The 24,702-nt window shown below is 38.4% G+C and overlaps 1 protein-coding gene and 1 long non-coding RNA gene across 3 annotated transcripts; both read right to left on the bottom strand.

Moving 5' to 3' along the window:
• Positions 1–6,341: 6,341 nt before the first annotated feature.
• On the bottom strand, positions 6,342–18,601 carry LOC140165395 (uncharacterized). The gene is made up of 5 exons (XM_072188709.1): positions 18,555–18,601; positions 17,670–17,948; positions 8,708–8,910; positions 7,367–7,535; positions 6,342–6,775 (listed from the first exon to the last, which is right to left on the bottom strand). The coding sequence occupies exons 1-5, from the start codon at positions 18,595–18,597 to the stop codon at positions 6,510–6,512; spliced, it is 960 nt and encodes a 319-aa protein (XP_072044810.1). The 5' UTR covers positions 18,598–18,601; the 3' UTR covers positions 6,342–6,509.
• Positions 14,159–17,492, bottom strand: LOC140165394 (uncharacterized). Of its 2 annotated transcripts, none has more exons than XR_011860703.1 (3): positions 17,022–17,492; positions 15,939–16,077; positions 14,159–15,185 (listed from the first exon to the last, which is right to left on the bottom strand). It is a non-coding gene; the product is annotated as an uncharacterized lncRNA (long non-coding RNA). The 2 variants fall into 2 exon arrangements; XR_011860702.1 differs by having other exon boundaries at positions 15,944–16,077.
• Positions 18,602–24,702: the final 6,101 nt, after the last annotated feature.

Below are 24,702 nucleotides of genomic sequence, written 5' to 3'. Positions count from 1 at the left end.
AATCAACCAAGTCATCAGGAGCAGAGATAGGCTTGAAGAGAGTAGTATCGTCTGCATAAAGAACAAGAGAACTGTTTAAAGAAAAGGAAGAAAGACACAAGTCATTAACATAGACAAGAAACAACAGAGGCCCCAGGACAGAGCCCTGGGGAACTCCAGAAAGCACAGGAACAGATTGTGAGTCCACACCACGGATAGCAACCAACTGGGACCTGTTGGACAGGTAAGACCTGAACCAAGAGAGGAGTGGACCGGAAATACCAACAGCTCTGAGTTTATGGAGCAGAGGGCTGTGGGGACGCGGTCAAAGGCTTTGGATAGGTCAAAAGAGCCATGGCGATGCTTTTGCGATCCTCAAGGTGATTGTACCATTCATAAAGAGCAGTTGAGAGTGCATCCGTGGTGGAAGACTTGGGTAAGAAACCAAACTGTCTGTTTGTGAGAATATTATTGTTGATGAGATGCTGCAAAACTTGACTATGAATAACCTTTTCCAGAAGCTTACTGCAAATTGGTTGCAAAGAGATAGGTCTGTAGTTAGAGGCAGCGTGAGGATCCCCAGACTTGAAAACAGGGATCACTCGAGACAGCTTCCATGCATCAGGAATACGGCCAGTTATGAGACTCAAGTTGAAAATATCAGAAAGAATAGGCGAGACAGTAACCACAGTGTGTTTCAACATGAGGCTTGTGATTCCATCAATCCCAGCGGCTGAGTTGTTGTTAAGCTTGGAGATTAAGGGGTGGATGTCATCGCTGGAACAACTGCAAAGAGAGATAAAGGAAGAAATGTCATAATGGAGAGATGGAATATCAGAAATATTGGAGTCATTGAAGCATTCGGAAAAGAAATTACAAAAAATATTGGCAATCTCAGCCGAAGTGGTACCAGAAGTGCCGTTATGGTGAACACTATCAGGAATTGGAGATTTACCTGACCTGGACTTGCAATAACTCCAAAAACGTTTGCTAGGAGAATCATTGTCAAGGAGATTGTCAATTGTTTAGCATACTTAAGTTCATTACTTAATTTGTTTCTGATAGTTTTGTATTTGGCATAGAGTTCATCATTTTTTGTTTTTTTCCATTTTTTGAAAAGAATATGTTTCTTGCGACACATTTTCGCAAGTCCCCATGCATTTAACCAAGGTGGATTTTTGATTTGCATGAGACAGTCTTTTGAGGGACACATTCCGTGATAACGTCAATGAAAAAAGAATGGAAATGATTCCATGCACTATCAACATCCTCCCCATGAAAGTCAATTCCGAGTTTATCGTCACTTTGTTTTTCCAGGTTGGTGAGGTGACTTTTTCATTTTTCATCAGATTTCATTATTGACCTAAAATGGGTGTTGATTTAAAGCCAAACTCATACATGTAATTTATAAACATGTTTTTATATGGGTAGGGACTAGAAAATTTAGAAAAGAGCCTGGTTTTGCTTCCAAGTTATGAATTTATATGTTTTACAAACAAAAATATATGTTTCCAATTGCTAAAACTGGTGAAAACACTGATACTTTGAAAATAATGAATTATTTTGGCATTTTTGAAAATTTGACGCGGGTATTTTTGGTTTCCAAACGCGGGTATTTTTGGTTTCAAAAAGTGACGCGGGCGGGGGACGATAAACTCGGAATCGACTTTCACGCGCCTTATCATGTTATTATCAAAGATTCTTAAAGGGCCCTGGTAGCAACATCGGACATATGCGTTCTGAATACGAAGAATGTCCTTCTGATAGGCCTATCTAATAATTCTGATTTTTGAAATTCGCAATAATACACATTTATGGCAAATGATTAAAAATTAAGTACACACATTTATAGTTTGTAACAATTTATTTTAATTTTACATAAGCATTTTGTACACTGGTCCTTCAATAGAAAGCACGAAAATAGGCCATCAATTGCTATCAAATTAGCCAAAATGTGATGTGCCTGATCAAATTAATGTAATCCATAGAATCAACTTGTTTGAGTTCAGGAAACAGTTCCATTTAGTGCCGGTATCATATTTATTTGCCTGGAAGTAAGAAGTTCCCTCAATTATCCGATTGCTGCTTTGTTATTAAAGAAATAATTTAGTGCCCTTGACACTCGAAGTTATAGCTGTCACTATCAAAATCGCACATAAAATTTGACTTCAAAATTTTAAACACCTTTTCACATCTGTTATTGTTGTTCAAATATCACAAATTTATATACATAATGATGTCTTTTCAGCTGTACATCAAAATGAGTCATACTCAGTGCAGTTACTGTCCGTTTTCCTATACACAATACACAGTGCTCTCACCATTGACGCGTGACCTCTACAAATAGTGTATGTTAGAAGTATATGCAATTGCCTAGTTAACGTCACTGTGTGAAAAATAACCGGCCAATATTTAAATTATTCTCTGAAATTCTAGAAAATATAGTTTTGTAACATGTCCTAAATTTTTAGCTAATTTAGGTGTTTGGAAATATTCGCACTTTGGTGTTTTAGTGTATGTTATAGGTAATAGGACATTGCCTAGTTAACGTCACTGTGTGAAAAATAACCGGCCAATATTTAAAGTATTCTCTGAAATTCTAGAAAATATAGTTTTGTAACATGTCCTAAATTTTTAGCTAATTTGGGTGTTTGGAAACATTCGCACTTTTGTGTTTTAGGAAGGATATGTAAACGACAGATAACACCAAAAAATATGAAGAAATTATTTCCAAACCGTGTTAAGTCTGCAACCAATAGGCCTATGCTTCTCATTTTCAAGAATGCTGGTTAACAATAAGCAGACTATTGTCTCATTTCGTAAACAAACAAAAGCCCACACAGTATTGTTACCTTGTATTTGCTTTATAATCGTTCACCCAACTGAAACTATAATACCAGCTCATTGCTCATTGCACAGGTAAAACAAAAACATGTGTAGTGTGGATTGAAGATCTGATTTAATCAGTTGAGCTGCTTTCAATGAGTGTTTAATGAATATGTTTAATAGCTTTTAATGGGGTTTAAGTCCTGCAAAGGTCGTGGTAAATTCTACTGTAGACATGACTGCATCATGTCCAACTGAAGAGAAACTAAACATTGGCCAGTTATTTCTGAATTCTCCAAGACACCAACAAACATAGTCTCACATTCTCCTTTCTTTGGTTTTAGATCCAAATTCAATGGGATTTCCTGAAATAAAAATACAAACATGTGCAATAATTAATTAGATTCTACAATGTGGCAACCCATAAAAATACGCATTACAAATGTTTAGGTAATATGCCTATACGTACCGCTGGCATGGGTGTTAATATCTAATGTAAGTTATGTATATGTAACTATAATAAATTTAATTACCTACCGCTACTTCTAATATGGGTGTTGGTGACGAAGCTATCTACTGATAAAGTGTTGATGAGCCGATCTAATGACAATATCATGAATATATGGGTGCTGATGAAGTACGGTAGTTTACTAGTAAGCCTTGATACTGTATGTTAATGACATAAGCCAGCAGCCTTGATGGAATAGTTATCTACTGCTGATATAGGTCTTGATGAAATAGCTATCTAATGCTGATATGAAGGTTGACGAAGTATCAATCTACTGCTGATATGGTGTTGATGTATTGCCCCAAACTTGGTATGACGCCATGGTGGAAAACAATTGCAGGTTTGACACTGAAGCATTAACATGATTAATAAATTTGACTTTATAGAATCTGGAGAACTAATAAATGTATCTTAAAAGTTTTTTAAATTCTAAAACACCTTTGAATGAAATCCCACGGAACCCGTTTATATTGGAATATAATGCTACCTCAAATCCAGAAGATACCTAAACATGAATCTCATCTGGTTGCAAGCAAGCTTTATCATGAATCTGTTGTTGGGTAACATTTCCCCTACGAAGTCCACAATGTAGGCCTACTCTGATCTCAGCCATGTCAGCTGGTGCTCTATTTTGTATTAGGCCTACTAGTATTTCTCTAGATATAAATCTCTCTTTCGTTCTTCTAATACTTTCTCTTTCATAATCTTTCTTTCAATTCTTTTTTTTCCTCCTTTCTGTCTTTCCTCCTTTCTATCTGTCTTTCCTTCTTTCTTTTGTCTTTCTTTCTTTGGCTTTCTTTCTGTCTGTTTTTCTGTCTGCCTTTCTTTTCTGTCTTTCTTTCTGTATTTGCCTTTCTGTCTGTCTTTCTTTCTTTACCTTTCTGTCTGTCTTTCTTTCTGTATGTCTATCCGTCTTTTTGTCTGTTTGTTTCTTTATTTCGTTTTTTCTTCTTTCTTTCTTTCTTTCTTTCTTTCCGCCTTTGTCTTTCTGTCTGTCTTTCTTTCTGTCTGTTTTTCTTTCTGTCTTTCTTTCTTTCTTCTCAAAACTTAAGACTTGTGTCACTCAGGTCTTTGAATGTTGAAAAAATAATGAAAATTGCCTTTTAATTGCATTGCCAGTTTATAGTTTCAACAAAAGATTTAGGATTGGGCTAGGCTATGTTTAATTCATGAATTTTTCCAAACATTATTTTTTTAACTGCACTGTTGCAATGCCAGTACTATTATAGTAGCTTGCCACTAAATAAAGCAGGCTACGTTTGACTATTTATTGATTATGGTAGCCTGGACTGGTAGGCAGATGCCCGGCCAGAGCAGACTGGCAAAAATTAGGCCCGGCCTAGCCCGCTCATGTGCTATAGGCATGCTAGGCATGCTAGGTCTAAATCTAAAGGGGTTTTTTTACGGGAATGTGCCTTCACTTCAGCATAAAGTTCAACATCATGCATGATTATGATCAAAGATATCGCGTGTCTTGATGCATGGTTCTCACGGGCATTGACCATGCAACATGCTCCATGTGCATACATGTGCAGTCATTGGCAGTGTGTCATGGTCGACATGCATGACATGACTGAGCATGATGATGAGACTAATTACTCTCCATATTATGTGCGTTTAATATGTCAAATCTAACCTTAGATCTCTCCAAAGTATCTATATTGTCTACCTAATCATATGAAATAGAGTTTAGACAATTATGACAATATTAACAACACTTACCGGAATTTTAGGAGCTAAAGATTAGTACTCTGTCTTTCGTGAATGCCTCTCAGCCATAAAAAGACTTAATTGACCGCTTCACTTTGACTCACTTTATATCATTACGCTAAACAAATCGACATATTTAAAATAAAACTACAAATCACACTATTTTTAATAAAGTGATTGACAAAGTAATAACGATAATTTCAAATAATATGTATGAATATTATGTAAAAGACTTGACTGAAATATACGTTCTTTGTTGTGGAACTATTTATTTACATACGACAAAGCGGAGCTTATTATATTAGGTAATAAGGCTTCAAAGACAGCAATAAAACGCGCTAAAATGGTTTAATTTGGTCAATAACTATTAGGCCTAAATGTCGGGTCATAAAAAGGTCATGAAACATTTTCAAAACGTTTTAGGCCTATATGAAAACACACTGCAACAATATTTTTAAAATGTTGTCAAAATGTTAGACCTAGGCCTATTGCAAAATATTTTTGGCCCGGGAATTTTGGCAAATAGGCCTATTCCGGGCAAATATTTTGTCAATAGGCCTAGGCCTATAGGCCTATTAGACTGCCAATTAGGCCTACAGAAATTGTTCCTAGGCCCCCTAGGCCCTAAACATGTTAGAATATTTTACATTAGGGTAAATTGGGGGTAAATGGAACGGTGGGGTAAAATGTAAACCGGAACGCTGAGAATAGGCCTACGATTTCTTCAATCAAGAACAAATTATTGGGCAACATACCGTATCATAGGCCTAGGGGGCCTACCGAGTGTTCCATTTTTAGCCTACACGCCATTCCGCTTTTGTTTCACACCCCACCCCCGGCTTTGTTCGCTAGGCCTAGGGCCCCTAGGGCCTATAGGCCCCTACCCGATAAGGAAGAAAATCTCAAAAGTTGTCACTGACCATGACGTGGTGCTACGGTTCAGTGAACAATATAGGCCTATAGGCTAATAATTTAAGACAGGCCTACCGTATAGGGCTGCTAGGGGCCTACATTGATTCTTAAATATTTGAATAGGCCTATTGTGCTGAGAGTTGTCATAGCCTACAACATTGGCAATAGGCCTATGTTTGATATCTATGCCTACAACATTAATGTTTTGGGCCTAAACAAAAAATAACAAAAGTAATTCATGGTAGATAGCCTAAGGCCCGCTTTATTGATTTTTTTTAATCTGAAAACTTTTTTTTCTGTTATGTAGGGCCTAGGCCCTAGACACGTATATTTTACTGCACGTGAATATTTTTTTTAAAAACCATGAAAACTAAATTATTGTTGTTATTCTTTTGTTTAGTCACAAAATATGTTAAATAAAATATTCGGATATCTTTTCAATGTAACAGTAGGTCTAAATAGGACTATAGCTATGAATGTAGGCTCCTCGCAAATAATGCCATTTGTTCCAACCATTTCTGATGCAAGTAGGCCTACGACTACTAAAATAATTTATGATACCGGTACATGATTATTAAACTTTTAAATCGTACAACTTGCATCCTACTTCGTCAACCATATTTTCAACTGAGACCAGTTGAGAATCTTTTGAGTTTATTTCACAACGTTTAGAAGCCACATAAAAGTTAAAAGACAAACAAGGTTGTTCTCGTATGCATGTGGCAGCACAGCTTATTGGACTCCAACGAACAAAATCTTGCAACACGTGATTCTTCAGACATTTTGATCCATTAGCGGCAAGATGAAAATGGCTACCACGACAGGTTGGACCATTTTGCTCTGAAACACGAACAGAAAATATGTCGTTACAATAGTTTTAATTTTCCTGAAATTATTTTTACCATGGACGTCTTTGTCGACATCAAGTCGTCATCGGCATCGTCATCATCACATATCATCGTCGTCACCATCGTCACTATCATCATTCTTCTTCATCATCATCATCATCATCATCATCATCATCATCATCATCATCATCACCGTTATCATCGTCATTATCATCTTCATCAACATTGCCATCATCATCATCATCATTGCAACATCCTTCACCGTCATCATCATCATCATCATCATCATCATCATCATCATCATCATCATCCGTTATCATCGTCATCATCATCATTATCTTCATCAACATTGCCATCATCATCATCATCATCATTGCAACATCCTTCACCGTCATCATCATCATCATCATCATCATCATCATCATCATCATCATCATCGTCAACATCATCATCATCATCATCATCATCATCATCATCATCATCGTCAACAACATCATCATCATCATCATCATCATCATCATCATCATCGTCAACAACATCATCATCATGTCACAATCAATCAATCAATTAATATCAAGCAAACCTGTTGCACTTGTTGATGCAGTCGTGGAACCGGTCAAAGTGCTTTGCAAAGTAGTCGTTGCTAGAGTTCCTTTCGGACTCGGAGATAAAAGTAGGCCTATGGTGGGCTGCACAGAAATTGAAGTTAGTGGATGCGAAGGTGTCTCGGTTGTGGTCACAGAAGTTGTTGCCTGTAATAAATAGGTAAAGTTATATCATGGGTTTATGAATTGTTTGAAAAAATATGATATAGCAAAAATTCAACTGCTCATACCTAGGCCTAATAGGCCTACATGACAATACAATTGGACAAACTATTAGGCCTAGGCATATTGCTTGGTCCATTCGGTCGGTTGATTGTTGCAGGCCTTGCCGTCTAGATTTTAAAGGCGAGTTGTTAATCACTCGCTAGCATGATGCTAGGCGAGTGGTCGATTTTTCACAAATACCATTTGTTTAGGTATAATCAAGTTAAGTAGAGATTTGGTCTTGAAACGGTATTTATGAACTAGTGTTGAAATGCGCGCGAAGCGCGCTAAAATTTGTGACTTTCTCCGCTTGAAGAGGCACAGAAATGATTTAAAAATGGTGAATTGGCTGATTCAATTGCTGATTTTGGGAGATTCGCAGCGAGTGATAATTAGTGTCTATGGCGAGGGGAAAATCGCTCGCTAGAAATCGAGTTTGGGCGAGCGGTGGCCAGCGAGAGCGATCGCTCGCCTCAAACGGCAAGGCCTGTTGTTGGTCTGCAATGTGGACCGATGCGACTGGTCAGTGTAATGTAGCCTATCAAGTTGGGTAAACCAACGGGTACCAGTTGGGTATTTTTTTGCCTAATGTTGGGTAATTAATGAAAATAACCCTTTCTTGGGTAAAATGTAGGCCTATATAGCCTACTCGCTGTTGGGTATAACATGTTTTACCCATCCGCAACCGGTTTTTCACCAGTGTTCTATAGCTTTAAAGAACCTTTATGGTCTTATTATGTTTATCTGTTTATTTATTTGTATATGTGTAGGCCTATATATAGGGCCTATACCTTCCTTTTTTATCTTCATGTATTTTTTATTATCAAAACAAAGAAATCACACAAAAATCACAAAAATCACATGGAAAAAACAAAACAGCAGCATACAAAAATAGATTACATTGGTACAACTAAAACATAATACAAGTGAAAAACAAGATCCACAATGTGCGTGGGAAAAGAGAGAGTTACAATTCAAATCTCCATTTTTTAAAATGCACAGATAATGTACCTTTCCTCTTAGCAATATAATATTCGGTATCTTTAAGAACATTCAGAAAAGTTTTAAATGAAACGAAAGTACGTTTTTTAGGGCCTACCTTCCTTTGTGCTTACCTCTGACATTTCTGTAGTTATATCACAATTTACTAGATCTGTTGCTGGTAAAGTAGCCCCTAGTAAATCTTTTTCACATAATGCATTGTATTGCACATTGCAATCGCCATCGAACCACGAAGCAGTCGAGATTGAGCTTTTAGACACTATCAAACAATTTTCGTTTGTCCCACCATTAGGCTCAGAAGTAAAGAAGATCCAATCTGTTTACAAAATGAGCAAAATAAGATAATAATAGATAACGGCACTAGGATCCACAACATGCTTATCTATCAAGGGCACAGTTCTGTAACCCCAATACATTTTTACATTCATTGAGTGACCTTTGAAAATTTGGGTACTAAAATTCATACTCTGCAACTTGAGGTCAAATTTTGTACTAATGATTGTTTAATTGAGGTTATTAAACTGTGTCATTGGGATGAGGCTGTTGAGGTTCATGTGCGGGTTATCTGTTTTTTTGTCATAAAATATTGTATTTTCTACCTTATTGTACATGGCTACTGGTTTGGGATAACATATAGAGAACTAATTGCATATTAGGCCTTTTATCACCAAAACACAATATTTTCAGTTAAATTGCTGAAGCTGAAGCGGCTATCATGACCCATATCCTGGAATAATACATCAATGTTGTTGGGATGATATATTGTCATTACCGAAAAGTTTTCTTTCTTTTCAGTAATGAAAATTGAAAACTGGTGTAAGGCAAGAATGTCTGCGCTCTCCTTTCCTGTTTCTCCTGATCATCGACTGGATAATGAAGACAACTACAACTTCATCAAACATCTAGAAACACCACAACAGAGTGATAGGAATTGAAATATTTCTGAGTAAGTACCAGAATAATTGGATCTGAAAAAGAATCTTTTCTACTTTATTGAACTACAAGATAAAAAAGAAATGGAGTTCGGTGGACATTGTGGGAACAACTAGATGACTTGGATTTCGCTGACGACCTGGCATTACTGTCGCATACTAGACATCAGATGCAAGATAAGACCGCCACACTTGCAGCCATCTCACATTCAACAGGACTCAATATACACAAAGGAAAAACAAAAGTAATGAAATGCAAGAAGTACCGTACTGAACCAGTTACATTGGAGGGTGCTGCTCTGGAAGAGGTAGAGTCATTTACTTACCAGCTTGGCAGCATCATTGATAAGAAAGGAGGCTCAGATGCCGATGTTAAGGCTAGGAATTGGAAAGGCCAGAACATCATTCATGCAGCTTAAAAATATATCTGGAACTCAAAATTACTGTCACAACACACAAAACTCAGGCTTTTCAATGCAATAGTCAAATCAGTAGTGTTGCATGGTGCTGAGACATGGAGAATGACGAAGAGCAATACACACAAAGTACTATAAGTTATTAGTACTTATAAGTATTTATATATAAATAGCTGCTTAAGACGAATTCTCAAGATACATTGGCCAGACAAGATCCGTAATTCTGAAGACCCAGTGAGAGAAACAATAGGCAGAAGGAGATGCATGCATGGAGTTGGATAGGACATACGCTTAGGAAACCAAGAAGTAACACACCCCGACAGGCACTCACCTGGAACCCTCAGGGAAAGCGGAGTATAGGCCAGGGGCGTAGCCAGCTTTCTTGGTCAGGGGGGGGGCAAAATAAAATTTTTGGGGCAAAAAAAAAAAAAATTGCAGTTGCATCATACAATACATAGAGACTGTATGTCTTCGAGCTTCCTGAAAAGGGCCTTATTGGGATGATGTGCGCGCGTAGCGCGAAAAAAATGGTATTTTACACTATTTTCGCCCATTATCCGGCTAAAAAAGGGCTTTATTGTCACAATGTGCGCGCGTAGCGCGGAATTTTTTTTATTTTACACTATTTTGGCCCTGAATTTTGCTAGAAAAGGGCTCCTTGCCCTTTTCTTTTCCTTTGCCCTCCTGATTTTCTCTTTCATTTTTTTTCTTTTGGGGCACTTTTTCTTTCATTTTTTTGTCAGGGGGGGCACTCTGCCCCCCCCCCCCCCGCCCGCTGGCTACGCTACTGGTATAGGCCGACCAAGAAACAGCTGGCGAAGGGACTTACAGACTGATACTAGAAAGATGGGATACAGCAGGAGTGAGATTGAAGTCAAAGCTCAAGACAGACAGATCTGGAGGCCACTTGTTGGCGGCTTATATACCGGAAGGGGTGAAAGGCGACAAGTAAGTAATGGTGGGTTCATACTACGTCTTTTTCCGTCTGCAGACGTCTACCGACATCGGCCGACGTCGTTCTACTATATCTGAGTGACGTCACAGCGATGAGATTTGGCATCGCTGTCCATCGGCAGAACGTCGCGGCGACGTCTTTGCCGAGTTGAAAAAGTTCAACTTTTCACGGCGACGACGCGGCGATAACCAATCAAATTCGCGAATGATTTAACCTTTGACCTGTTGTGTGTTGTAGGTCTATTTTGTAAACAAAAGCACGTGTCGCTGGCGCCTTGTGTTTGTAAACAAAAGCACGCCTGAATTACATTGTATGGGTCATTATAATGAGGAGATGAGAATAATATGTATATTTCATTCATTTCAGAACGATTCAAAAACTACTGACTCCGGTATAGAGACCAGATCATGAGATAGCAAGAAATTTGGTGTTTTTTTTTATAGATGGGTGAAATTTGTAGGCCTATTATAAAATTGACCCGGAAATTGAATTGTCAGTTGTTTTATTTATATAGATTTCGTTTTTTTCAGGGGGGTGGGACGGGGTAATTGTTTCTGTCCAAGTTATAACTACTTTACTCGATCCTTTGGACCATCATCATAATCCATTAGTTAATGAAAATCAGTACAATCATTTTTTTTTACTTTTTAAAAGTAAATTGCCTTTGAATCATTTTACAAAAATAACCTACCGCATAGGACTACCGCAAAATAAAACGCTTTTGAACTTCAAATCATCAATACAAATTATTTGTGCTCTTGTACCAATAAAATAAAATATTAAAAATACCTTTTCTGTTCAAATGTTGACATCGGTTTTACCCCTTCTTCTTATTTCCTTTCATTAAAAGTTCACTTCTTTGGTTCTTTTTTAGTTTTTGTATATAAAAATGCCCCATTTTTGGGGGGGGGGGGGATAAAAGGCCAGTGTAGGTTTTGGACATAAAGCATGTTTGTTTGTTTTGGACATAAAGTTCACTCTTTAGATGTTGTAGCGCATAATAAAACCTACTGGTCATGCTCTTCAGCCAAAAGATCAATGGTGGACTTGAACTGACAATTTAGCCGAACTTTGTGGACTCAGTGGTGGACTTAAGTCCGTGTACATGGTGTAAGTTGTTTAAGCAATTTTGAATTATTTTAACTTTTACTTCACTCATACATACACCCTAGTCCCTAATAGCTGTAACTCCAGCAAACACAAAAATGTTTTTAAAACGTTTTAAACAAGTTATATTTTGGTTTTTTGTTTATTTAAAAACGTTGTAATAACATTAAACATGTTAAATATCGGGTTATATAAAGAACATGAAAATGTTTGAAATAAAACGTTATGTATGAAAACACATCACAACAATATTTCAAAGTGTTGTTTTTTTGTAGACAATTGTTTGCAAACATTTTTTGCCAAATATCTTGTCAACACTTAAATAACATTAGGCCTATGTTTTATACCCTTTATACAAATCGACATTTAAACGTTTTCTGACAACCTTTTTTGCGAATGATGTCTAAAACGTTTTTGTTTGCTGGGACTGATCCAACAGTCCCCAGTATATTTCCACGCCCTATATCAAAACAGTGCTCAAATATCTGTGGCAAAAATTGCCTGCTGCCCCTCCCCAACAAATCTGTGCCCCCTTGGCTTTCCAAAACATCTTCCCTTTTTCCCCCCCATCTACAATTCACCACAAGGGGTACACATAATTATTCATTGCACCACCCCTAAAGGCAACTGACAAACAAACACACAAACAAACATTGCATTTTATGTATATTATGTTTATTTTTACCAGTTATTCAAACAAACCAAATGTTAGAATTGCAGATTAATACATGTACGTAGTGGTAATAAAACGAGAATAATTTAACACCCACTTGTTTAGGCACCGTTTACAGACACTAGGGGGGCCTGATGCAAAAAAAAATTTACCGCGAACATTTTTAGGGCCCCCTCTTTTCAGATCTAAAAAATTTCAGCCCCCCCCCCCATTTTTGACATGAAAATTATGGGTCAACCCCATAGAAAAGCATATAAGCTCAAATATCTTGTGGTCAATTTTTTCAGAGCCCCCCCCCCCTAGGAGGGTCAAAACTTTTAAGGGACCTCCTCTTTTTGCATCAGGCCTCCTCTAACAAGTGTTTGTGAACGGGCCCTTATTTCGCTTACGGGTACATGAGCGCTTTCGAGGCGATGTTGTTCATAAAAACGTTTTTAAAATGTTATATGAAAACACAAAAACAATTTTAAAATGTTGTCAAAATGTCATTGTAAAATATTTTTTGCAAACAGTTTACCACTAATTTTCGTCAACACTTAAATAACATTATGTTAAAATACGTTGCAGTAAGTGTTTTGAAAGTAATAAAAACGTTTTATACTCTTTATAACCCGACATTTAAACGTTTTCTGCCAATCTTCTCTATCCTTTTGCCAATATTGTGGAAAACGTTTGTTTGATGGAACATTGATTTTATAAGAAATTAAGGAAGCCTCTGATGGTCATTTATATTTCCATATGTATTTCCCCTTCCAGAAAAAAGAAAAAAAAAGAAAAACATGCACATTGGGGGGGCTTGGGAATAAAACCCATTAGGCCTACAATGAGGCTAGATATTGATGTTGAACCCATACCTTTTAACCTGTGAGTGAGGGCTTCATTTTTCTCAATATTTGAGCACAAACACCGCTAGCACAAACACCGCTAGCGCAGACACCGCTCCGAGTTTGTTTGTTTACCCAGGTTGGTCCGTGAGGAACACATGCTAATCCATGGAAAATCATGGACCGTTCCAAGCTCATACAAATGCACAAGCCTGGATAGCCAGTGTAGGCTAATATATGCATGCTGGCCTAGATAGCTTTAATAAACAAAGCAAGAAATGGAAGAAAATAGCTAGGAAAAAGAGAAAAGAGAGAAGGCCACTCCCAAACACAATTGTACAATTTTGCTCTTAGCCCTTACTTCGTGAGAAAGGAAACTGGAATTCCAATCTCAAGCCCCTCCGACTCTCCTTAACAGATTGTGTAATATTTGGGATTTGAGGAAATCTGAAAAATTTTGGGGTTCTTGAGGGCGTAGGGGGAAATCTTGATTTTGTTTTTATTTATTTGTACTGATGTCAAGTTTTAAGTGGAAAACCTTGGGCATCACATGTGGGAATTCATTCAAAAAAGATGTCAGGGTTAACATTTTTGGCAAAAGGTTAACATTTTCTGCACCCGCCCCCCCCCCCAACACACACCCCACCCATCCCCGCTTAGCATCAGACCAGCAACATATAAAATTGAATTATGCTAACATGCATGGGGAAAACCAAACAAATCAAAGCTTAAAAAAATACATTTTTTTTAAAATTCCAAGTACTGCTATACACCATAATAAATTCGAGAGACCAGTGGAATGCTAGACATATGCGCAATCATATCAGGTATTTATAAAAATTCAAAACATGTTTTTACATGTGAAAATTTCAAATTAATAATTTTGGCAAAAATCATGGGGAAAACCTGTTGAATTCTGCACCTTGAAGATGAATTTATAGCAATAGATAAAATGTCATCTTAGAGGTATTGTAATTGTACCCAAAAGTTGTAGACGCAGTAGAAGCATTAGAAATGATGTAAAACAGTTAATTTAAGAAAGAAATTAACTTAGCTTATTAATAAATATGGTAAAAAATGAAAAAAGTTGATTTAAATCAATGATTTTTTTAAAAATTCATGTGATTTAAATCAGTGATTTATATCGGCGTGATTTAAATCAAACAACCCTGCTCAACAAATCAACTACATACTTCCAAAGTTTATGGTTTGGAATACCCATGGCATCATTGATCAATGATCATACCGTAAAACATGAAACAAGACCAATGCCATTGCCTTGAGGAACACCACCATAAAGTAAGGCCAGTCTGAATGTATCTTTTACTTGACTCTTTTCATTGGCACTGGTATTATCCCTGGAATGACCTGATACTGCCAAATTGTTTGTCTGAAGTACATTTATATTTCTAAAGAATGAAAATAATCTGACGAGCTGGCCTGGCCAAGTGGCCACTTACAAAAAAAAAGGTTTAATGGTGGGTTCCTTATTGGCAGGGGCACACCACTGGATTCTTGATGAATCGATCTTCAATGGCAGGTCCATTACAATGCACTATGGTATGATATCCAACTGCCAGTAGGAGATTTCAGGTACTGTGAGCTGATGGGGGGAGTACGTCCAGGCCATATCATCCATTAACTTGTTGCTGTTGGCCGCGCCAGTACAGGTGCCAGTTTGTATCTGTTAATAAATGAAAGAATTTAAGAAATATTGTGATACTTGCAATATTACAACAGTATACTTATCATAAATGTCAGATGGTATTAATGTACACCCCTTTATATCATTCTTGTAACACAGGGCGATTTTGTGTATTTGATGGGTTGTTGGCCTTTTTTGGGCGATAAAAACTAAATCTGGATGTAAAAATTAAAAAATATTATTGGTATAGTATTTAAGCCCAGTGATCTTCATAATCTACTCTCTTACACATGGACAGCACAACAACATTTCTTTCATTCATTCATTCATTCATTCAAGAGGATTTTCATGAATTGATGAGGGAGGGAGGTGTTTTTTGTTTTGTTTTGTTTTTTCCAATGTAAAATTAGCATTGTCAGTAGTTTTCGGTCTTCTCCAACAGTGCTCGAGGAAACGATGAGGCCCTTTTTTTTTTTCAAATGTGAGATTGAGGGATAAACCCCCTAGAGTACAAAAAAAAGACTTGGAAGTGATGCTTGTTCTCTAATAAACTTTATGTATGAAGATTTCATAAATCATTCCAAAGTCTAAAAAATTGAAAAATCTAAAAAAAAAAAAATCTGACAAATCCCAGAAATTGAGGAGGGAGGGACGAGAACCAAAATATTAATTTTACACGGCCTTATGATTGTACCACATCAATATGATTATGACATCATAAAATCAAAATAATATGAATACGGTATATGCCTTTTAATAATCAAATAAAAGTTGTACATTTATAATACATACCGTACCTGTCTCCTATTGGTACAAAAAATGGTACTCTATTTGTTCTCTCAGTAGGCTCTAGATGTTGTCCTATTCCCTCCACATCTGAAGAACATGGTTAGGTTTCTACCAGTTCACTTCACTGTCACTGACCTAGGTCCTAGTTGGTGAAAACAAAAGAAACATGATTTGAATTTATAATTAATTTGTTAACTAAGCCGCGCCGATAACATCTTTTCAAAATCACTTATTAGTCTTTAAAATTCTAAGGTAGGCCTATTAAAGCCTACTCAGAATACCTATTCTGTTTTCCCTTCATTTTATGGCATGTCATTTGACAATGACATTATGAGTAAAATAGCAGGCCTAAGCCTAAAATGTAAACCACTTGAAGTAGGATATAAAAGACAGAGCCCATCTGGCGGCTCTGGCCGCCCTTACCAGGCGTCCGCATAGTATTAATATTTAAAAAGTTTGGCACGGAAAATGAGTGACAGTCAATACAAGACGAATGAAGCCCATCCTCAAGTGCTACAAGACCTAGACTAAGTAGACTAAAGACTTGCATTTATTGTCACTGCCACTGTGCCAGGCCTATTCAACGTGAAGCTAAAAATACGTCATTGACTAAAGGCACACATACATGCATACATCGATTCATGCATGCATTAGACTGAGGAATTGGTTTTGGGCGCTGGGAAGTGGTTTTGGTCGCTGTGTATTTAGAATCGGGGTGGGGGGGTGAAGGACTATGGCATATTTTGATAGGCTATTATGTAATTATGTATCAGTCCATTATCCAGGCCGGACCGAACCGAGACTGTGGGACAGTCTATGCATGCATGCATACCTTGCTTTTAACTTAGGCCTACAGTCCTCGGGCCGGGGCATTATTCAAAATCCCCCGGGGTTGCAGGGTCGGGAATTACATTATTTCTTTCCTGATGGATCGCACCAACCATGCCAAACGGTTAATTCATATTTTATGTATTAATCTCAGCTTACAATCCTCATATATCTTTGACGGGCCTGGGAATGATCATGGCATGCTAGGCTAGGGCCCTAGGCCCTAGTCACAGCCTATTGTTATAAAACCGTACTTACCGAACATTTGTGACAGCAGAAGTTCAAGTGTTATACTGGAATGAATTCATGAGGCAGAAAGGCATTATTCCTTGCTGAAGACGATGCTATTGGGCGGTGTAATGCAGTCCACATGATAATGATCACTTTTTGTACAGCAACACATGCAAGTTGCAACACACACAGTTCAATACGAAAATTGTGCGTGTTGTCTACGGTGATTTGGCAACCTTTTCTTTCCAAAATCTCTTACCATTCAAGAGTCACTGTGAGCACAGCATGTTCCAAGTCCGCAAATCATAATATGTACGAAGTTTAAATTCATAAAACATCGAGCAATGTTGACATTTTTGGATTTATTAACTGAGATTTTCTGTAGGCGACTGACAAACAAAATGGCGTTTTTTCACACCGCTCATCGCCGCTCCCATCGCCGTGCGAACTTTGTACGCGCATCGTCGACCGATCATTGCCGGGCGATGGAGCAGCACAACCATATCGCTGGGTGTTTGTGTTCATCGCCAGCGATGTCGGCAGACGTCGGCCGATGCACACCGATTTACTATGAACCCACCATAAGTAATAAAGTAATGGGCATTTGCGGTTGTAGAATCGATTGGACATATAAACAAGAGATGAAAAGAATCCAGTTTCTTGTAGGCTACATACCTGAGTAAGTCACATCAATGTTTCCAATCCATTTCCAGTCGTCCTCTGTCTCAGTATCCTGTGCTCCCAGCCACTGACCGCCGCCGAACGGAAAGTCATAAGATGGTAAAATCTGCTTCATAAGTGTATATTTTGTCGATGTTTCGATAACAGCCAAATCACTGTTTCTGCCTTGGCAGTAGCATCTTGCGCCAGTCCACGTGTAGCGATCGTAGGAGATATTGTAGCATTTATTGTCGAGTAATGTCCAGTCAGACTCACATCCATCTGTTGATATAACTGTAAAAGTATATATTCAATTATCATTCAAGTTCATTGATAATTTTCAAATTCTGGGTCTGGCGACCCTCTCCTAATCTAAAAGTGACAAATCTCCCACAATCTAATCTCTTGTAAGGGATGAAATTAAAACTCGACCGGGGTTTCTACTGTTATAAACTATGGAACGCGGTTCAACCGCCGGTAAACGCTGCAACCAGCGGTCGAGGTTTCATTCCATCCCTAATTCCACATTAAAAACTGAGAAATCGTGATTCGTAACAAGTATTAGAGCGAAGAACTACGATTGAATTGGAACCAATTATTATTGCGTATAAGTAAATTATGATAGGCCTACATTTGTTTTCATTTGTTTCTTTCATTGACGATATCATTTTATGAACATTAGGCCTATACTATATTATATTGAAATACATAATTATGTTGTTATTTGTGTTTGCTATTTCTAAAATCCTCAAATTGGCACCAGAATAAAAAGCTATAAAACTTTGAAATTTAAATGTGTTATGATATTAGCAGATTAGCAGATTAGTATAGCGATAGCCGTAATTATAACAAGCCCCTCCTTGGTGAAAGAAATGTAAAGAAAGGTGGTGTAAAATTTACCTTGAAGTATCAGAAGAACTGCTAACAAATGTCCCTTTCCCATGTCGGTGTCTGGCAAGTTAAGAAAACATAAAGTCATCGAATACATGAAGCAATAAATATGTGTAATTCTAGAAATTATGGAAGTCCGTGCAGGTTTTAAAATCATGCCATTTAAAACTTCCAAGGTTACGGCACCTGGTCGGACGATTGAAATGACGGTCGGAATTGAAAGTTTTTGTAACGCCAAATCGACGTCCAATCAACGTTGTATCAACGTCAACGTCGAAATATTAGAAAGGTTGCGATTCACGCACGTATCGTGCGTACGCCCGTAGATCTATTCAAAATCTCGTCACAGGAGAGTAATTTTGAATAGAAGCACGGGCGTGTGATACGTACGTTGGAAATCGCAACCTCTCTAGTAACCAAACTAACCGCAGCTCAATACTAGGTTAAAATAAAAATTGAGTTGATGAAGTCAAAAATTTTGTTGAAATTGCTCGTCATTTTGACTATAATTTCGATGCCGAATCGATGGTCATAATTATTAACCTGATTCCGAGGTTGAAATCAGATTGATGATCATGATCAACGAGATGATAAATCAACGTGTGTGTTTAACATTATCATAAAACTATAGCCTACTAATTTTCGCGACTCCCTTCCAACTTCCAAACCTTACATGAAGTCGGAGAATAGGGTATATACTATTTATTCCGAATTCCGAAGGAGAGTAGTTGAAACGTAAGACGAATCAAGGTCAAGCTATTTATTATGGTGGTTTATAAACTGATATGATCAACCAAAACGCATTGTTTAGAGCCTACAATGATATTATTTACTTCAATTCAAAAAGAAAGGTGGAAAGTCCTAAAAAAAGAATTGCACCTGTATGATACTAGCAGTCATAATACTAAACGCGCAACACGCATATCAAAATTAATATCCGGAATGTTGCCAGTTTCAAAATATTATTGCGGAAATGTAAATTGGTTTGGCATTGTTGAATTGTTTTTGCGTAAATTATAGATATCACTCGTTTTATTATAATATTAATAATTTATATATAGGTCTATATGCACTCGACATGATTTTATTTCTCGCGCAATTGGTGATTCATTGAGTTATTAATAATCATAAATTTTTACTTGTTGCATATTGGCGGCAAGGTCCTTTTATAAATGGATACACTCTTGGTATAGAAGCAAGTTTTGGCAAGTTTTGCTTTGTATCTGAAACTTGTGACCTTATATTTTACTTTTGCCCGCCTTGCTCATAAGCTGCGATGAATCGTCTCCACATGCACGGTCTTGTGTCGGGTTTGTATCCTGGCGTCGACATTGTCGGTGTGCAAGAACACCGCCTTATTACATCATCCCCCACTAAAAAGTTATGGTCAGACGACAAGAATTGGGTACTTATTTACAGTTCTGCCACAGACCAGAGGCAGGGAGGACTTCTGATGTCAAATCACATCCACAGGTGTCTTCAGAGTACTTGCTCGTGCATGGAAGAGACGAGCAAGTGGGGCAGCAAGCTCAAGGGCAGCGGTACTAAGCACAATGGATGAAATACCATCTGTTCCAGAAGCTTTGTTGATGTCGAGTTTCTTCAGCTGCTTACTGACTTGCTTTGGCCACAATGTTGCCGCACTTGAAAGCAGTCTTGGTTGGAATGTTAGGGACTGGCTTACAGTTCTCAGCATGAGGGATGGTTGATTTCTCACTGAAGAATGTTGCAAAGCATTCAGCTTTAGCCTCTGATGTTATGTAGGTATTGCCATCAGAAGACTGGTAGTTCACTCTTGCCCCCTTTGCCCATAAGCCGATGCGCGGTCCACCACCAAGACTTTTGATCCTGTCTGGAGCTCGTCTGTCATCTTCTCTTTAACTCCGGACTTGTGAGCAGATGCAGCTTTTCTTGACACAGATGTGTACTCTGTTATGGCTCTTTTATATTCAAGTCGGGACTCTGGAGTTTGAAGGGATTTTCAACATCTCCACTTGCTATCCACCTTCTTAAGTGCTCTTTCACAGCCATCATCCATTCCACCATTCTGGGTAGTTAACATAGGAGTATGAGTGCACAGATCCCTGTGGTATAAACTCATGTATTGCCTCACATGTCACAGATGACATTGGTCACATTATCACATGCACCTTCAGGGTTGTTTTTCGTGATCAACGTGTTCCACGGAGCAGCAGCTAAAGCACTTCTGAGTCCGTTCCAATCTGCCTTCTAGTGGAGCCATACTTTTCTGGGTGGTGCTTGTTCAGATAGAGGTTGAGCTTGCAATGTTGTCTGGACAAGGTAGTGGTCAGAGGTACCAATGTTGTGATCTATGATGACTGGAGTGAACAGATTGGGGGCATCTGTAATGATAAGATCTAAACGATTACTATAGCTGGTGGTGGCTCCTGAGACAATTTGAGTAAGACCATGTGTACAGCAGAAGTCATGTGCCATCATGCCCTCTTCATCAGTAGGAGATCTGCTGAGAAGCCATTCGCGATGGTGACAGTTGAAATCGCCAGCCAAAATGGAAATGTTGGCTTTGGTTCTTGTAATTATAAGCGGTCCAAGTTATTATCATACCACTCCAAGGTTTTGATGACTTTGCTTTCTTTTGAGGACAATACACAAGAGAAAGCAGTATTGTACCACTCATGGTTTCCATGAAGACCATTACCTCATGCCTCTTGGACCCCATGCTGTATTATCTCACTATATATTGGCAAGCCATTCTTGTAATGCAGACACCCTATCCACTGTTGTAAATTCTGTCTCTTCCCATGCTAGAATAGCCAGCTAGGGAAATGATTGGACTATCTTCAGGGATTGAAGATTTCAGCTTAGATTCAGTAATGAGGATGAGATCAGACTTGGACTTCGTTGGAGCAGAGCAGACCCTAGCCTCTATAACTGTCCTTTGTTAGTTCTTAAGCCTCCCAGGTTGGTCAGCCAAATATTCAAATCGTTGGTCGTGATCCGTGAGCAGATTTAGTCAAATTCGTTCGGTCCATCCGTGTGTTCTCTTTAGTAACTTTCGCGACAAATAATGCAGAATTGGGGAAGTCAGTCCCATTTGGGAGGTAAAAACGAAGCACCCACCCACCCTTACGCTGCCGGAACAGTGGATTACCAATGTTATTGTTCCCTTTCCAAAGAGAGGAGACCTCAGCCTCATGAACAACTATAGAGGAATCAAGCTGATGTCAGTTGCAGCTAAGGTGTATAATGGGATCCTTCTGAATAGAATTAGGGACCATGTTGATACTATATAATAAGAAGTAACCAGGCCGGAATGAGATCAAGCAGAAGCTGCGGGAGAAGCTGTGCACAGCAAACGCATATCCCCCGTAGAATCATGGATGCTTTCCAACCAACTCCCACTCATATAACATTCATTGACTTCAAGAAAGCCTTTGATTCAATCAACAGGAAGATGATGTTTCCTGTTTGCGGCACTATGGTATCCCATAGAGCATCGTAAAGGCAACACGTGTAGTTGATGGCAACATCTCGGACCCCTTCCTACAGTAACTACTGGAGTATTCCAGGGGATGTTCTAGCTCCATTCCTATTCATAATTGTTCTCATCGACTATTTGATGAAGATGACTACCGAGGGGACTGACAGTGGTGTTGAACATGTTGAAACACATCCGCGTCGTTCCAGGAGATATCCTGCCAAGGTTTTGAAAGACTTGGATTTTGCTGACGATATTGCCTTACTTGAATCTTCCATCCCACGGGCACAGGCACAGGTGACCAGAACAGCGGCTGCAACAGAAATCCTGGGACAGATCATCAGTGTTCCTAAAACCGAGTACATGACCATCAACTGCAATCCACAGCCACCACTCCAAGTATACGGAGAACCCATCAAGTATGTCACCGAAAATATCTTGGGTCCATGATGCATACGCCTATAATTATATTGGTATATTGTTTTGCCTCCATCAATACTTCATCTTCCTTGAACTCCTTCTATAAGGCGTCTCTCATGTGTGCTCCAGACGAATTCCTCTCCTATGCTGATCGAGCCACTACTTCCACGTACCATCTGATTCTTGTCTCTTGGTCCATGATTTGATGACCAGATCAATGACGAGCTTCGGGAAACTCATATTCTGCATGACTTCCTATCGGTCTATATCGTTGAGGCTAACACAGTAAGAAGGCTTGGACTCGTCACTAAAATAATTGTGTTCTCATGCATTTATCTATAATTATGATATTCCCTATATTGACTATCAATCTCTTGCTCCTCTTCCCTCTCTAAAATCTCCTTATGTGATGGAAAATCTCCTCTTATAATTCACCTTCACTCTGTTTATGATGATTCTTAGCATGATCTTACTGGCATATGAGATCAGACTGATGATGTCATGTGTGATGGATAAGACACATCCTTCATGTTGTCTGTTTTGGGAGGTGGAAGAAACACAGCTCTACACCAATAATGGCCACTCCTCTTCTCCCCAGATCTTAGTACACAAGTGCGATAGAAGATCAATGCCCTCTTGCCCTGATGCCTTTCCAACTCGCTGCAAGAACAACATCGGTTCCAGTTGACTTCGTTGTTCATGTGTCTGATCCAACTTTCTGTTTGACAACGATGATAACAGACTTATTTCCAGTCGCGTATCCAGACTTTTTGCAGAGGGGCGGGGGAGGGGTTGACAAAAATTTTCCCACAAAGGTATCTATGGAGGGAAATGTATTTCCCCCTTCTGTCAATTTTGGTCAACCTGCCCGGGGTCAGTCTGAAGCATCAACATTTATTGATCGTTTCTATAGGAGAGGCGTATATGTAATTAAGGTTAGCAACGATTTGGTAGTTCGCAGCATCCTGCGAATGGTAGTGAGCTTTGGCAAAATTGTATTGATCATTTCATAGCGAGTGCGTAGAAGTGTCGTGGTTCTTGAGTTATGTTGTAAAAAGGGCTGAAACAAAAACACTTTTGTAAAACGTACATAACTCATTAACAACAATAAATTAAGCAAGTTTTCAAAGTATATGATTTGTAGAATGAACTTTTGCAAAACATCAAAGCGTTAGGGAGCGATCGTTATTTATGGCAGGGGGGATGGGTAAATTTAGGGGAACACGAAATTTTTTGTGGTCTTGAGGGGGGAACCTGAAATTTTAGTTGAACCAGGAGGGGGGATTGTTAAATTTTAAATGGAGAAAATTGGGAAAACAAGGGGTAACGCGAAAATTTTGAGCGGACGCGAGGGGGGGAACGCGAAATTTTTTGTCGATATTTTTGCCAAAACACCCATTCCCCCCTGCCGTAAATAACGACCGGTCCCTTCAATAATATATTGATTTAGATTATGAAAATCGATTTTCTTTTTGTTGCTTCGAGCCTTCGACCAATAATATCTCGTCTACCCTTGATATAAACGTGCCAGTCATGTAAGTATAAGTTGCGAGTCACACTTATAGTTTTTGAAAAATCCATGCCAGATATGAAGTTATAAGCTATTATAGGCCTACATAATAAATCTAAATATGCTCGAAAGAATGAGTCCGATCAAGAATTTCCTTCTTCCATTGCTCATCATATATTTTATAGTGCTTGACTTTTTATATCTGATAGAAATCCGAAATGATACATGTAGGCCAAAGGCCATAATTATTTCCTGTCGCATTCATGCATAGCAGGCGTTAGAGCTCAGAGATCAGAGATGGCATATGGTAGGCTACGCCTATACGTGTATACTAAATGCGATTTACTAAAGGAGCAAGTGTGATGCCTTTTTAATTTTCATTGGATATCACAAAACGTGAAAAGTTCGTGAAATATATTAATCGTTCACGGTTGTCTAATATAGAGCCAGTATATATTTTACATGCGGATTCTGTGACAGTGACGAAACGGCGCGGACCTTTGCCAAGTTGGAACTTGGAAGCTTAAAAAGCTTGTATGCCTTTCCCAGCTCATTGTTAATGTTGAAGCAACTCACCAGGTAAGATGATGACCCAGCACAGATAACATCACATGGCTTTATGCATATAAAATTTGAGCATATATGTACGACCTATATGTTCAACTATTTACTCCGATTCTCGTCTGCAATGTAATTCAAAAAAGAATTGTTTGCACTATCTGGGATACTTGGTTAATGTGTTGCATAGCAAACAGATCAGTGGACTG

Source organism: Amphiura filiformis, chromosome 12 (genome assembly GCF_039555335.1).
Source record: "Amphiura filiformis chromosome 12, Afil_fr2py, whole genome shotgun sequence".
NCBI lineage: Eukaryota > Metazoa > Echinodermata > Ophiuroidea > Amphilepidida > Amphiuridae > Amphiura > Amphiura filiformis.
Note: the sequence above shows the minus strand (reverse complement) of the source record. Positions and strands in the feature narration are given on the sequence as shown.